The following is a 16,093-nucleotide window of genomic DNA, read 5'->3' on the forward strand; positions in this document are numbered from 1 at the left end:
TGCTCAGGCATGAAGCAGGCAAATTCTTGGGGGGGCTGGAGTCTGGAAAGCTGATTTGATGTGGGAACTTCAGACACAGAATGGCTGGATGTCTGGTCGGCAACATGCCTGGGAAGAAAGGGTGAAGGCTTAGAAGGGAAGTGTATGGTTCTCTTCAGAGGGGAGCTGTTTTGCAAAAAGTAAAAAAATGAAAATGTTAGTTGTTCAGTTGTGTCTGACTCTTCATGACCCCATGGACTGCAGCCCGCCAGGCTCCTCTGTCCATGGGATTCTCCAGGCAAGAATACTGGAGTGGGGTGCCATTCCCTTCTCCAGGGGATCTTTCCAACCCAGGGATTAAACTTGAGTCTCCTGCATGGCAGGCAGATAGATTCTTTACTGTCTGAGTCATCAGGAAAGCCACAATTTTGCATAAAGGGGACAGTAACAGACTGAAATTTGGGTCTCAGCTGGCAGGAGCAAGTAATAAATACAAAATCTGACTTGCAATAATAAAAAGGAAAATGTCCTAAGTAAGTGCTGTGTGGATGATACTTTTGGCTTGAAACAGAGAGAGACATGGGCCAAGGGATTATAAAGAACAATAAAGGGAGGGATAGAGAAGGGATGTGGGGCTTCACTGGTGGCCTAGTGGTTAAGAATCTGCCTGCTGGTGCAGGGTACATGGGTTCGATCCCTGGTCCAGGAAGATCCCACGTGCGGTGGAGCAACTGAGCCTGAAAGCTGCGACAACTGAAGTCTACGTCCCTAGAACCTGTGCTCCGCAACAAGAGAAGCCACCGTAATGAGAAGCCCAAGCACTGCAACAAACAGTAGCCCCTCAGTCTCCACAACTAGAGAAAACCTCTGCACAACAATGAAGACCCAGCATGCCCAAAAATAAATAAATCGTTAACAATAAAAAGGAAGAGATGATAGTCCATCACATAATGTAGAAGTTAAACAGACAAAACCCTCAACCAGCAACTGAACTGCAAATGCGCCTCAGGACACAGTCTGTGGCTCCTATAGGGGAGGTCAGCAGCACCTTCTCAATGTCCGTTGCTGTTACTGCCCCCATCACCCTGAGAGCCTCTGAGGGCACTGCATCCTCTGTGGTGCTCTGGCCCATGGATAGATGCAGATTCTTCCTGAAGTCCTCAGGAGTGGGCACGCACAACTGCTTGGCAGAAGGGAAAGAGACCCTAAGAAGACTGTAAGTCCAGCTGCTTGGCATGAAAGGCACAAGCTCGTCTACAGTACATGTGTGGCAGGCATACTGTTTTCCTGGTTCCTATTAGAATCGATCATCTCCATGAATAAGAGCTGCTATCAGGCCCCTATGCGTTCTCGGAGCTCAGGAAAAAGCATTGAGATTTAGTTTTTCCCTTCCACCTGCACTAGTCTAAGTGATGCTTTGAGGACCCTCTTTTTCCCTGGGTAGCTGAGAAATGGGAGTAACACAACCTCAGGCCAATCTCCACCTATCCCTGCAGAGCGAGCTGACCCCTAACAGCTTTTCAGAATTACAATCTCAGAATACAGCAGAACAGACAAAAAAGAGCAAGACACATGCCCCTGGTATCCTAGGGTCATTTCTGGATGCCAAGCCTTCCTCCCTTGCTGTCAACTGAGCCTCTGATAAGTCTCGCTCTGCCACTGGTGAGTGATGGTGGTAAGCCAGTTTACATTTAGGTGATGGCTGGAAAATCCAGTGAGTGTCTGTGGGAAGTCCCACAGACAGAACCCATATCATTTCTGGGAAGACAAGATTCACCCACAGAAGAAAGTCAGAGAATGGAATACGGTAGCCCAAGCAGATGATGCCTCAGCCAAAGTCTATAAGGTAGGTGGCAGCAAAGCCGGGGGTGGGAGGTCCTTCATACACAGCTGGGTAAGTCCAGCGTCACCTGGGGAAAGCTGCAGCACTACATTCCCAGAAGGGGTTATGGTGATGGATAAATGGTCCAGTGCCCTAGGGCATCACTGGGCTCTGGGAGGAAGGGAGGGCTCCAACTGTGAGCAGGTCCCTGGCTTCCCCAGGATAGCTCCTGGGGAGACGCTAAGTACAGCAAGGCTTCAAGGGCTGATTGGGAGAGAGTGGTCCAGGGGAGACAGAGGGCTCTGAGCATGATGGATTGCTTTCACTATGCTGTAGTCCCCTCCTGCCTGGAGGGAAATGACTTAGAACAGGTACAAGAATTTGAACTGCCAAATAAAAATAGCTGTGAAAAAAAGAGAAGCGAAAAGCAAAGGAGAAAAAGAAAGATATAAGCATCTGAATGCAGAATTCCACAGAATAGCAAGAGATAAGAAAGCCTTCTTCAGCGATCAATGCAAAGAAATAGAGGAAAATAACAGAATGAGAAAGACTAGAGATCTCTTCAAGAAAATTAGAGATACCAAGGGAACATTTCATGCAAAGATGGGCTTAATAAAGGACAGAAATGGTATGGACCTAACAGAAGCAACAGATATTAAGAAGAGGTGGCAAGAATACACAGAACTGTACAAAAAAGATCTTCACGACCTGGATAATCATGATGGTGTGATCACTCACCTAGAGCCAGACATCCTGGAATGTGAAGTCAAGTGGGCCTTAGAAGGCATCACTACGAACAAAGCTAGTAGAGGTGATGGCATTCCAGTTAGCTATTTCAAATCCTGAAAGATGATGCTGTGAAAGTGCTGCACTCAATATGCCAGCAAATTTGGAAAACTCAGCAGTGGCCACAGGACTGGAAAAGGTCAGTTTTCATTCCAATCCCAAAGAAAGGCAATGCCAGAGAATGCTCTAACTACCACACAATTGCACTCATCTCACATGCTAGTAAAGTAATGCTCAGAATTCTCCAAGCCAGCCTTCAGCAATACGTGAACTGTGAACTCCCTGATGTTCAAGCTGGTTTTAGAAAAGGCAGAGGAACCAGAGATCAAATTGCCAACATCCGCTGGATCATGGAAAAAGCAAGAGAGTTCCAGAAAAACATCTATTTCTGCTTTATTGACTATGCCAAAGCCTTTGACTGTGTGGATCACAATAAACTGTGGAAAATTCTGAAAGAGATGGGAATACCAGACCACCTGACCTGCCTCCTGAGAAATCTGTATGCAGGTCAGAAAGGAACAGTTAGAACTGGAAATGGAACAACAGACTGGTTCCAAATAGGAAAAGGAGTACATCAAGGCTGTATATTGTCACCCTGCTTATTTAACTTATATGCAGAGTACATCATGAGAAACGTTGGACTGGAAGAAATACAAGCTGGAATCAAGATTGCTGGGAGAAATAGCAATCACCTCAGATATGCAGATGACACCACCCTTATGGCAGAAAGTGAAGAGGAACTAAAAAGCCTCTTGATGAAAGTGAAAGAGGAGAGTGAAAAAGTTGGCTTAAAGCTCAACATTCAGAAAATGAAGATCATGGCATCTGGTCCCATCACTTCATGGGAAATAGATGGGGAAACAGTGGAAACAGTGTCAGACTTTATTTTTTGGGGCTCCAAAATCACTGCAGATGGTGACTGCAGCCAGGAAATTAAAAGACGCTTACTCCTTGGAAGGAAAGCTATGATCAACCTAGATAGCATATTCAAAAGCAGAGACATTACTTTGCTGACTAAGGTCCATCTAGTCAAGGCTATGGTTTTTCCTGTGGTCATGTATGGATGTGAGAGTTGGACTATGAAGAAAGCTGAGCACCGAAGTATTGATGCTTTTAAACTGTGGTGTTGGAACAGACTCTTGAGAGTCCCTTGGACTGCAAGGAGATCCAACCAGTCTATTCTGAAGGAGATCAGCCCTGGGATTTCTTTGGAAGGAATGATGCTAAAGCTGAAACTCCAGCACTTTGGCCACCTCATGCGAAGAGTTGACTCATTGGAAAAGACTCTGATGCTGGGAGGGATTGGGGGCAGGAGGAGAAGGGGACGACAGAGGATGAGATGGCTGGATGGCATCACTGACTCAATGGACGTGAATTTGAGTGAACTCCAGGAGTTGGTGATGAACAGGGAGGCCTGGCGTGCTGCGATTCATGGGGTCGCAAAGAGTTAGACACGACTGAGCAACTGAACTGAACTGAAACTCTGTTTGCTTGGTGGCTCTTGCTGCTTGCCAGAAGCCAGTCCAGGAAGGAGCCTGTTCTACTGGGCAGTTACGCCTGGCACATATCTGGAGAAACCTCACTCAGAACTGGGCCCCAGGGGCTTGGGGATCATCGCAGCTCCTCACGATCACAGCATCCAAAATCTTGACTGTCAACCCTCCCCTTCGCCTGATCTCTCCAAACTCATTCCCCATTTCTCCCTAGTCCCTACCCACTCCACAAGCCAGACTGGCTTCCTGATACTGCCCACTGTGCCCTGAATAGCCTCCTACAGTGTAGCCTTCACCCTTACATCTGCTTCAGGAAGAGTCAGCCCTCCCCCCTAGGAACTGAAGGCCTCCCCCAGTGAGGGACAGCCTGCTTCATCTGCGATCAGTAAAACAAAACAAAACCAACCCAGTAAAACATGGCTCACTCCAGTTTGCTCTACAAAGCTGGGAGAAGGGGCTAGACAAGAGACATATCTGGGACTAGTGGTGATGCTCTTCCCTGGAGAAAGGAGCACTTCCAGTTCCCAGGCAGTCCTAGCCAGTAGAAGCGAGAACTGGCCTCAAGTGGAGGGTGGAGTTTGCCCCCATGGAGGAGTAAAGTGGGCCAGTACGGTGGAAGGAGGGAAGATTCTGCTCTCGGTCTGGGAGCTGGTTTAGGAATTCCAGGAAAGCATTTTGACTTTGACCACTGCCACGCATATCAGAGAACCAGGAGCGCCTATCTGTGATCTGTTAGCCTGCTGGGGTGATGACTGGGGAGACAGACTAAATGCTGTCTACAGCAAGTAAGCTTGAGGGAAGAGGGGAATGATGCAGAATCATCATCAGCCACCCACAGCTGGCAGACTCAGGCAGGGAGCCATCATCAGGTCATTGGTCCTAATGTTACACCTGTTTACATCACTTTGCCTGGCATGGTGAAGTGATACAGGGAGGTGCTGCTTCCTTCTTGTCTTTGTTCCACACAAAGTCACATTTTCCATCATTCATTCATCCGCTCAACATTTGCCAATCACCTGCCTTGTGCCTGGCCCTGTGCTGGGCGCTGCAGACACACCAACAAATGGACGGCATCCTTGCCTTCTTGGCCTCATTGTCAAGAGTGGAAAATAGCCTTGTGCCCCAAGGTAGGGGCCCCACGCATTTTTCATATACAGAACAAACATTATCAACATGTTTTACTTTGCATACATTGAACACTGAAATAAGTACAAACTCTGTTTGGAAATTACATTTAAATTTAAGTACAAAAATGTGGTCCAAATCTGTAGGTATCTCATTTATCAAAGACAAAACAGATTGGGATCATTCTCCAGATATGGCTTTGGGTTTTGCTTTCCTCCCTTAAAATCCCATTGGGAACGTGGTCCAGGCTTAGAAAGCTTTTATATTCTCTCTAGGCTTTCTTTTCAAAAGCAAGACTTTCACTGGGGCCAGTTATTACATGTCAAAACAAAACAAGGCAAATTCTTTACTCAAATAGCTTTCCATTCACTCATTCATTCATTCAAGGCCTATTTCTTAATTACCTACCACTGGGGCCAGACATGTGTTAAACCTGAGAAATTCTACTGTGAACAGGAGCGACAGAATCCTGTCCTCAGGATCCTAATGGTCTAGTGAATTACACTCAACCAGAGCTCAGGCCTCCCGAGGTTGGGAACACAGTTTCCCACTCTAGTTTCTACTCTTTTCTCTGCCTCTGGCTTGATCCTAACTAGATGGACACTGAGATGACCCACCGTGCTCTTTACATCTCATATATCTCACCTGTGTCTCCTCTTACTCAGCATTTCATCTTTTTCACTTTGTTCAAAAAGGCTGCCCTTGGGGCTCAGTGGCAAAGAATCCGCCTGCCAATGCAGGAGGCATGGGGGTTCGATCTCTGGGTCGGGAAGACCCCCTGGAGAAGGAAATGGCCACCCAATCCAGTATTCTTGCCTGGGAAACCCTACAGACAGAAGAGCCTGGTGGGCAACAGTCTGCTGCTGCTGCTAAGTCACTTCAGTAGTGTCTGGCTCTGTGTGACCCCATAGACGGCAGCCCATCAGGCTCCCCCGTCCCTGGGATTCTCCAAGCAAGAACACTGGAGTGGGTTGCCATTGCCTTCTCCAATGCATGAGAGTGAAAAGTGAAAGTGAAGTTGCTCCATCGTGTCTGACTCTTTGCGACCCCATGGACAGCAGCCTACCAGGCTCCTCTGCCCACGGGATTTTCCAGGCAAGTACTGGAGTGGGGTGCCATCGCCTTCTCTGGGGCTACAATCTGTGGGGTCGCAAAAGAGTCAGACACAAGTGAGTAACTAAAAAACAACAAACTTTGTTCAAGAGCTAATTATTCTGGCTTTCTCTAAGGGTGGATTTAATTACCCCTCCCATCTTTCTAGCTTCAAGATTAAGGGAGACAAAGTTGTGCAGGGGACAATCAGAGGTCCTGCCAGTCTGGGCAGCTGAACTGGATTAAGACTGAATGCCTGACTAAAAGGCAGCCATTCAAAGTCTGACCAGTGGTCTGGCATCAGCCTGCCTGATAGGGACATGAATGAAAAACACAGCTAATCACACCCTTTCCGTTGTTGTTCAGTTACCAGGTCATGTCTGACTCTTTGCAACCCCATGGACTACAGCACACCAGACTTCCCTGTCCTTCATCATCTCCTAGAGCTTGCTCAAACTCATGTCTATTGAGTCAGTGATACCATCCAACCATCTCATCCTCTGTTGTCCCCTTCTCCTCTTGCCCTCAATCTTTCCCAGCATCAGGGTCTTTCCCAGCAAGTCGGCTCTTTGCATCAGGTGGCCAAAGGATTGGAGCTTCAGTTTCAGCATCAGTCCTTCCAATGAATATTCATGGTTGCCGTCCTTTAGGATTGACTGGTTTCATCTACTTGGAGTCCAAGAGACTTTCAGAGTCTTCTCTAGCACCACAGTTCAAAAGCATCAATTCTTCAGTGGCTCAGCCTTCTTTATGGTCCAACTTTCACATCCATACATGATTACTGGAAAAACCATAGTTTGACTATATGAATCTTTGTTGGCAAAGTGCTTTATAATGTGTTGTCTAGGTTTGTCATAGCTTTTCTACCAAGGAGCAAGCATCTTTTAATTTCATGGCTGCAGGCACTGTCCTTAGTGATTTTGTAGCATAAGAAAATAAAATCTGCCACTGTTTCCATTTTCCCCCATCAATTTGCCATGAAGTGATGGGACTAGTGCATTCTCTTGGAAAAACTCTATTAACCTTTGACCTGCTTTGTTTTGTATGCCAAGGCCAAGTTTGTCTGTTACTCCAGGTTATCTCTTGACTTCCTACTTTTGCATTCTAGTCCCCTATAATGAAAAGGACAAAGGACATCTGTTTTGGGTGTTAGTTCTAGAAGGTCTTATAGGTCTTCATAGAACCGTTGGACTTCAGCTTCTTCAGTATTACTGGCTGGGGCATAGACTTAGATTACTGTGATATTGAATAGTTTGCCTTGGAAATGAAGAGATCATTTTGTCATTTTTGAAACTGCATCCAAGTACTGCATTTTGGATTCTTTTGTTGACTATGAAGGCTGCTCCATTTCTTATAAGGGATTCTTGCCCACAGTAGTAGGTATAATGGTCATCTAGTTCAATTCACCCATTCCAGTCCATTTTAGTTCACTGTTTCCTAAAATGTTGATGTTCACTCTTGCCATCTCCTGTTTGACCACTTCCAATTTGCCTTGATTCACAGACCTAACATTCCAGATTCCTATGCAGTACTGCTCTTTACAGCATTAGACATTACTTCTATCACCATTCACATCCAAAACTGGATGTTGTTTTTGCTTTGGCTCTGTCTCCATTCTTTCAGGAGTTATTTCTCCACTGATCTCCCATAGCATATTGGGCACCTACCAACCTGGGGAGTTCATCTTTCAGCATCCTATCTACTGTGGATAGAATAGTGACTGTGGCTCAGATCATGAACTCCTTATTGCGAAATTCAGACTTAAATTGAAGAAAGTAGGGAAAACCACTAGACCATTCAGGTATGACCTAAATCAAATCTCTTAGGATTACAGAGTGGAAGTGACAAATAGATTCAACGGATTAGATCTGATAGACTGTGTGCCTGAAGAACTAGGGACAGAGGTTCATGACATTGTACAGGAGGCAGTGATCAAGACCATCTCCAAGAAAAAGAAATTCAAAAAGGCAAAATGGTTGTTTGAGAAGGCCTTACAAATGGCTGAGAAAAGAAGAGAAGCTAAATGCAAAGGAGGAAAGGAAAGATATATCCATTTGAATGCAGAGTTCCAAAGAATAGCAATAAGAGATAAGAAAGCCTTCCTCAGTGATCAGCGCAAAGCAATAGAGGAAAATAATAGAATGGGAAAGACTAGAGATCTCTTCAAGAAAATTAGAGACACCAAGGGAACATTTCATGCAAAGATGGGCACAATAAAGGACAGAAATGGTACAGATTTAACAGAAACAGAAGATGTTAAGGAAAGGAGGCAAGAATACATAGAACTGTACAAAAAAGATCTTCATGACCCAGGTAACCATGATGGTGTCATCACTTACCTAGAGCCAGACATACTGGAATGTGAAGTCAAGTGGGCCTTAGGAAGCATCACTATGAACAAAACTAGAGGAGGTGATGGAATTCCACTTAAGCTATTTCAAATCCTAAGAGATAATGTTGTTAAAGTGCTGCAGTCAATATGCCAGAAAATATGGAAAACACAGCAGTGGCCACAGGATTGGAAAAGGTCAGTTTTCATTCCAATCCCAAAGAAAGGCAATGCCAAAGAATGCTCAGATTAATGCACAATTGCACTCATCTCACACACTAGCAAAGTAATGCTCAAAATTCTCCAAGCCAGGCTTCCATAGTACATGAACTGTGAACTTCTTGATGTTCAAGCTGGATTTCGAAAAGGCAGAGAAACCAGAGATCAAATTGCCAACATCCGTTGGATCATCAAAAAAGCAAGAAAATTCCAATAAAACATCTATTTCTGCTTTATTGACTACACCAAAGCCTTTGACTGTGTGCATCACAAAAAACTATGAAAAATTCTTAAAGAGATGGGAATACCAGACCACCTCACCTGACTCCTGAGAAATCTGTATGCAGGTTAAGAAGCAACAGTTAGAACTGGACATGGAACAACAGATTGGTTCCAAATTGGGAAAGAAGTACGTCAAGGCTGTATATTGTCACCCTGCTTAATTCACTTATATGCAGAGTATATCAGTGAAATGCCAGGCTGGATGAAGCACAAGCTGGAATCAAGATTGCTTGGAGAAATATCAATAACTTTAGATATGCAGATGATATTACCCTCATGGAAGAAAGTGAAGAGGAACTAAAGAACCTCTTTTTTTGTTTCTTCTAAAGAGCCTCTTGATGAAAGTGAAGGAGGAGAGTGAGAAAGTTGGCTTAAAACTCAACATTCAGAAAATGAAGATCATGGCATCCGGTCCCATCACTCCATGGCAAGTAGATGGGGAAATAACGGAAACAGTGAGATACATTATATTCTTGGGCTCCAAAATCACTGCAGATGGTGACTGCAGCCATGAAATTAAAAGGCACTTGCTCCTTGGAAGAGAAGCTATGACAAACCTAGATAGCATATTAAAATGCAGAGCTATTACTTTACTGACAAAAGTCCATCTAGTCAAAGCTATGGTTTGTCCAGTAGTCATGTATGTATGTGAGAGTTGGACTCTAAAGAAAGCTGCGCACAGAAGAACTGATGCTTTTGAACTGTGGTGTTGGAGAGACTCTTGAGTGTCCCTCGGACTGCAAGGAGATCCAACCAGTCCATCCTAAAGATCAGTCCTCAATATTCATTGAAACAACTGATAATGAAGCTGAAACTCCAATATTCTGGCCACCTGATGTGAAGAACTGACTCATTGCAAAAGACCCGATGCTGGGAAAGATTGAAAGTGGGAGGAGAAGGGGCTGACAGAGGATGAGATGGTTGGATGGCATCACTGGCTCCATGGACGGTGATGTTTGAGTAAACTCTGGGAGATGGTGATGGACAGGGAAGGCTGGCATGCTGCAGTCCATGGGGTTGCAAAGAGTCAGACATGACTGAGTGACTGAACTGACTAACTGATGGGACCAGGAAGCTGAACAATGAAAGATACAGAGAACATAGATAGAGAAAGAGGTAGTATGTAACAGGGACTTTAAAGACATATGAAGGGAAGGCAACAGACAAAGGCAGAGAAGTCCATGGAACACCATGAGTTATCAGCAAGCAGAAGCTGCAGCAGCAGCAGCGACCAAATGGCAGCACAGAGATGACTCCAGCATCCCTGCCCAGGCAGTAGAACTACTGATGTTACCACTAGAACTCTTGCTACTCCATACACTGTTCAGTCCTCTGTGAGCGCCTTCTCTGTGCTGGCCTTCCCATCCTTATTTCTCCTTAGTTCATTGCTATATCTCCATCACCTAAGAGTAAGCTGAACCTTCTATCTTTGCATCCTAAAAGAGGTAAACAAAAATCCACATCCATCTAAGGCCATTGTGTCTCCACTGCCAGAGCCAATAGTTTCAGTTCAGTTCAGTTCAGTCGCTCAGTTGTGTCTGACTCTGCGACCCCATGAATCGCAGCACACCAGACCTCCCTGTCCATCACTAACGCCTGGAGTTCACTCAGACTCACGTCCATTGAGTAGGTGATGCCATCCAGCCATCTCATCCTCTGTTGTCCCCTTCTCCTCCTGCCCTCAATCTCTCCCAGCATCAGAGTCTTTTCCAATGAGTCAACTCTTCACATCAGGTGGCCAAAGTACTGGAGTTTCAGCTTTAGCATCATTCCCTCCAAAGAAATCCCAGGGCTGATCTCCTTCAGAATGGACTGGTTAGATCTCCTTGCAGTCCAAGGGACCCTCAAGAGTCTTCTCCAACACCACAGTTCAAAAGCATCAATTCTTTGGCACTCAGCCTTCATCACAGTCCAACTCTCACATTCATACATGACCACAGGAAAAACCGTAGCCTTGACTAGATGGACTTTAGTCGGCAAAGTAACGTCTCTGCTTTTGAACATACTGTCTAGGTTGCTCATAACCTTTCTTCCAAGGAGTAAGAGTCTTTTAATTTCATGGCTGCAGTCACCATCTGCAGTGATTTTGGAGCCCCCCAAAATAAAGTCTGACACTGTTTCTACTGTTTCCCCATCTATTTCCCATGAAGTGATGGGACTGGATGCTATGATCTTCGTTTTCTGAATGTTTAGAAACCTGCTAACGCAGAGCCTGTATTCTGGCTCTCCAACCTCTGCCTGTATGCCCTCCGTGCAAGCCCAAGGAACACACAACCTTCCCCGGCTGCTGAGTGATGATCAAAACTTGAAATGCCCTAGCAGCATGTAGGCTTTCCAGCACTTTCTCCTGAGCACTGTGGGATAATTACTATTGATTGGAAGATGTCATAAGACTTGAGAAAGGGCACCCTGGACAAACTGGGCACATGAGTTAGACGAGTTGCCTTGGACATTCTGAGCTGTACAGTGTGGGTAATATATCACCCAGGATTTGCGAGAACAAATAGGCTACTCCATTTCTCGCAGCAGAGTGCCTATGCTTTACAAACTCCTCTAGTGATACACTGTGATGATCAGAAGGCAGGTGCAGCCCCTCCGAGACACATGGCAAAGCTGCCTTCAGCCGACAAGACTGACAAGAGCAGGCCCACCTTGCCAGCCAGGCTTGCAAACTGGCTTGACGTCCACCTGCACCAGGGTGTCCTGTGCTGCGGGCTTCTGTCCACAGTCATAGGCGGTTACTAGGATCTCATACTGGTGCTGCTTGTCATAGCTCAGCTTCTCCGTGTTTCTGACGTTGCCTGAGGACACAGAGACATTGAAAATAATTTCAGATCAAGTGAACCATGTTGCAGTTCTTCAAAATCCCTTTTGCCCTCCTCCAGCCTTCACCAGAATAAAATGTCCCCCTTTCCTATCTCTTTATAAAAGGAGGGCACGTAGGGAGCGTGGCTTCCACATGTGGCCTGCTTGAGCCTTAGTGGCAGAGTCCTAGGGACTGCTGGCTGGAGCCACTCCAGCTGTGGGACAGAACTGGCAGGGAATTCTGTGCACACATTTGGAATCCAGCTGGTTGTATTAAGTATGGGGTTGTCAGAATACCACCCTAAACTGCGCCTACATGGCTATGTCCCTGATACAGGGTGTCGTGCGCTCACGTTACAGGAAATCTCTGGGAAAAAGATGGAATTCAGGAACTTCTCAACATGTATTTATTTTTTAACATCTGGGCTCTTTGCCAGGAATATGCGCTTCTTCTTCTCACATTATTTTGCTACCAAATAGGAAGTAAAATCAATAAGAGAAGACGTGTGACCTCTCTTCTGAAAGCTACACAGAATAATAGATTCCTTGCCCCGGTGGCAAAGACATTTTTCTTCTCCAAGAGAGATCAGATATTGTTTCTGAGCCATTTGTGTGTTTTTGTTCCCGTGGGTTAGATACAATGGTTCAGAAATATTTGACAATTAATGAGCAAACTTTTATTTGATTATTTTTGCTGAAATACAATTTTGGTTTCAAAAATGAATCAAGGCCTGATGTGCATTTAATTCTTTTAACTGTTTGATTCCCAGAGATTAAAGTCTTTCTTTCAGAAGAATAATTTCATTCTGGCTTTTCTTTTCCAATGAAAATTAGAGTTGGCAGCAAATTAGAACTCAAATGATATCATCATCCTTTGCTAGACGCAAAATCAAGAAGATGAAAATTAAAAAGCAAATCAACAAGCAAATACACAAACATGGAATCACTGACTCAGGTACACAATTTCTGTGTAACTTTGTTGAATTTAAAAAAAAATTATTAAAGTATAGTTGATTTGCAATGTTGTGTTAATTTCTGCTGTACAGCAAAGTGACTTAGTTATACATACATATTCTTTTGCATGCTCTTTTCCATTATGGCTTATCACAGGATATTGAATATAGTTCCCCATGCTATACACTAGGACCATGTTGTTTATCTATCCTACATGTCCGGGTTTGCATCTGCTCATCCTGAACTCCCAGTCCTTTCCTCCCCCACACCCCTTCCCCCTTGGCAACTACTAGTCTGTTCTCTCTGACTGTGTGACTCAGGTATATATTTATTTCAGTCTCAGCTTGGGGCCCTGCACATGCGTGAAAGGGCTCAGTGTGGGGTTGGTAATATTCTCTGTGGCTTCTGTTAACAAACTAGTTCATGGTTATAGGCATCACAAGGGAGTACTTCTGCCAGGTGGAAGCACTGTAATAGGACCATGAGAATATGCTTCAGCAACATCAAATTGAATTTTGAACAAAATGTTTTAACTTTCTCTTTCTTTAAAGTTAAATGGCTCTCAAAAGATACACCTCGTAGAAGGGGAAGGCTCAGGGTTTACAGGCCGTGTGACATTCAGCAGACCAACACTATTGATTGTGGGAGAAAAATAAACACTCAAGACCACAATATTTGGCTCAATTTACCGCAGCTCCACTTGAGTAAGAAGTCTTAATGAAACTGTCTGAGAAACCAACTCACTTTCTCTACCACCACCAGTTTCACACAAGGGAGAATGGGTTTCAGAGGATAGGATTTGGAGCATTAGATAAACATGAGAGTATAATAATGTTGCCAATGGTTGTGGGGGAAGGGTTGTATTTGGCTAAGTCACACTTAAAAAAAATTTTTTTTTAAGATCACAAAAAACCATCCTTTTGCTTTTGTGACAGTTGTTATTATTCTCCCAACTTGTTAATGATTTCTCCTAGTGGCATCTTCTCAGGAGACCTGAGTCCACAGCTACCCTAGGTGAGCACTGATCTCTGTGCGTATTTCTCTGTTCCAAATGAACCTGGGAAGCTAACTCTCAAAGAACTATCAGTATCTACCATGTGTCACAGCGAAAGTATTTTTTGAAAACTCAGCTGGGGCGGTGGATTCAGTGAGACAAGCGCACTGATCTACACCCTCCTTCTGCCAGAATTTAAACTGGGGCAGCCGTTTTGGAAAGCTACACAGGTTGGTCACTTTGCAACTGCTCATACCTTTTGGCCAAGCAATTTCACATCTAAAAACTTACTCCAGGAAAATGATACAAATTGCAAACCAACAAATATGTTCATCTAAGCATTATTTATTATTAAAACATTGAAAAAGAATAAAAAAACTGGATGCCCAATTGTCAGGAGACAAGCTAAGCCTGAATATCTGCTTAGATGGACTGCTTTTCACAGTAAAGTATTAATTATTAACTGCTTTATGGATGGAGAAAATCCATGCAATTAAATGATAAGTGAAAAAGGGAAAGTGTGGCCTTACTTTTGTTTCAAAACTTCATGGAAAAAGTGCTGGCAAAATGTCAGTGGTAGTTCTCTTCGGTGGGATTACAAAAGTGACCTCATACTTTTCTAGGCTGCCCAGTTTCCCACCAGGGGCGTGCAGTTCCTCCTCTTCTATTCAGGTGGAAGGGAAGTATGTCCACATACTTGAAGATGAGCAGACTTGGGCTCACACCTCACTCTTAGATGGCCAAGGGCCCTGACTCTCCAGGGCAGCCTGTGGAGGGCTCAGTGGAGGCTGTGTGAAACCAACCACCACTTGAAAGGTACAAAAGCCTGCTGAGTTGAGGCAGGTGTCCTGGTGAGCCCTGCACCTCCCTGTGCGGTCCTCCCCGTGCGGTCCTCCCCAACCCTGGTTGAGTGCTTGCTCTGTGTCGAGTCTGAGGAATGCCTTGTGAGATCCGCCCTCTCACACAGGCACAGTGTTTGTTTATTTGTCTATTTCGGCTGTGCTGGGTCTTCACTGTGGTGCTCAGGCTTTCTCTACTTGTGGCTGATGTGGGCTTCTCCAGTTGCGCTATGCAGGATTAGCTGCCCCACAACATGTGGGATCTTAGTTCCCTGATCAGGGATTGAACCTGTGTCTCCGGCACTGGAAGGCTGATTCTTTAAATAACTAGACCACCAGGGAAGTCCTTCAGGCACAGTATTTAATTCCCATTTTACAATGAAGATCTGATATCAAGTTTAAGTAATTCATCAAGGATCTCCTTCTTCCCCTCTCTCTCACAGTGGTGGGCAGAGGATTGAGACGAACCTTGGTATTTTTGAACTTAAATACCATTGTCATACATTCCAGTCAAATATCACTGAGGACAGTGATAATATCACTGGTGAAAAAGCTTTGGGATCAACATTCAGGGGACCTGGCTCCAGTCCCCATTCTGCCAGCTCTTTACTCTTTAGGAATCAGTTTTTCCATCAGTTCAACAAAAGTGAGGCTCTAGGACCTACCAATCTGAGAGAGACTAGTCAAGTGCTAGAAGATACAGGGGGCCCGGAAGGCATCTGAAATGGATCCAGAATATCCCAAGAGGTGGCAGTGCCACCAACTTGGTTACCTGCTCATAATTTCAGCTTGAAAATCCATGGGGAGTGAGTAACCTTCATGTCCGAGTCACCCAGGCAAGTATCTGATAGTCATGGTGTCAGGAGTGGAACACTCTCCATGCCAGGTACCCTGTTAACACCATCCACAGGCACTGCCTCTCCTCAAGGCCTCACTGCTACTGCCATGATCTCTCAGGGGAAGAGTTCAAGGGAAGGGAGGCCGAGGACCCCTGGGTGGAAGAGGTTGATTCTTGCTTTCAGACTGGTCAAATCACTTCCATGTAATGTCATCTGTCCTCCCTGATGCCTTGTTTCCCTTCTTTCCCCCACAAGCAAAGAGTCTGGCAGGTGGGAGGGCCCCAGAACCATCTCCCTAAAGTTCTGGGGCCTGAATGAGTGGACCCCAACTCAGCAGTACTTTTTCTAATGTGCAAGTGAAGAACTTCTTCAAGGAGCTGGGAAGGTCGCTGGGAGAAATGATGGATAAGGGCCAACTGGAAAGCTCATTAGAATGGGAGCTGCTTCTCCGTCTGCCCTGAGGTCCTGCCTTCATTACTGCAGAACTGCTTTTGTAAACCTTGCCATCAAGGGCCCACAATCCCTGGGAGTGCCT

At 45.1% G+C, this 16,093-nt stretch overlaps 1 protein-coding gene across 2 annotated transcripts in view; it reads right to left on the minus strand.

The window, feature by feature from the left end:
- The window catches only part of CLSTN2 (calsyntenin 2), a 734,313-nt gene that overhangs the window by 152,485 nt on the left and 565,735 nt on the right, over nt 1-16,093 (minus strand). For both annotated transcript variants that reach the window (XM_069564128.1, XM_069564118.1), the window contains exon 5: nt 11,779-11,928. In XM_069564128.1, the coding sequence (XP_069420229.1) occupies nt 11,779-11,928 (150 nt within the window). The remainder of the gene's footprint in view (nt 1-11,778; nt 11,929-16,093) is intronic.

Source organism: Ovis canadensis, chromosome 1 (assembly GCF_042477335.2).
Source record: "Ovis canadensis isolate MfBH-ARS-UI-01 breed Bighorn chromosome 1, ARS-UI_OviCan_v2, whole genome shotgun sequence".
NCBI lineage: Eukaryota > Metazoa > Chordata > Mammalia > Artiodactyla > Bovidae > Ovis > Ovis canadensis.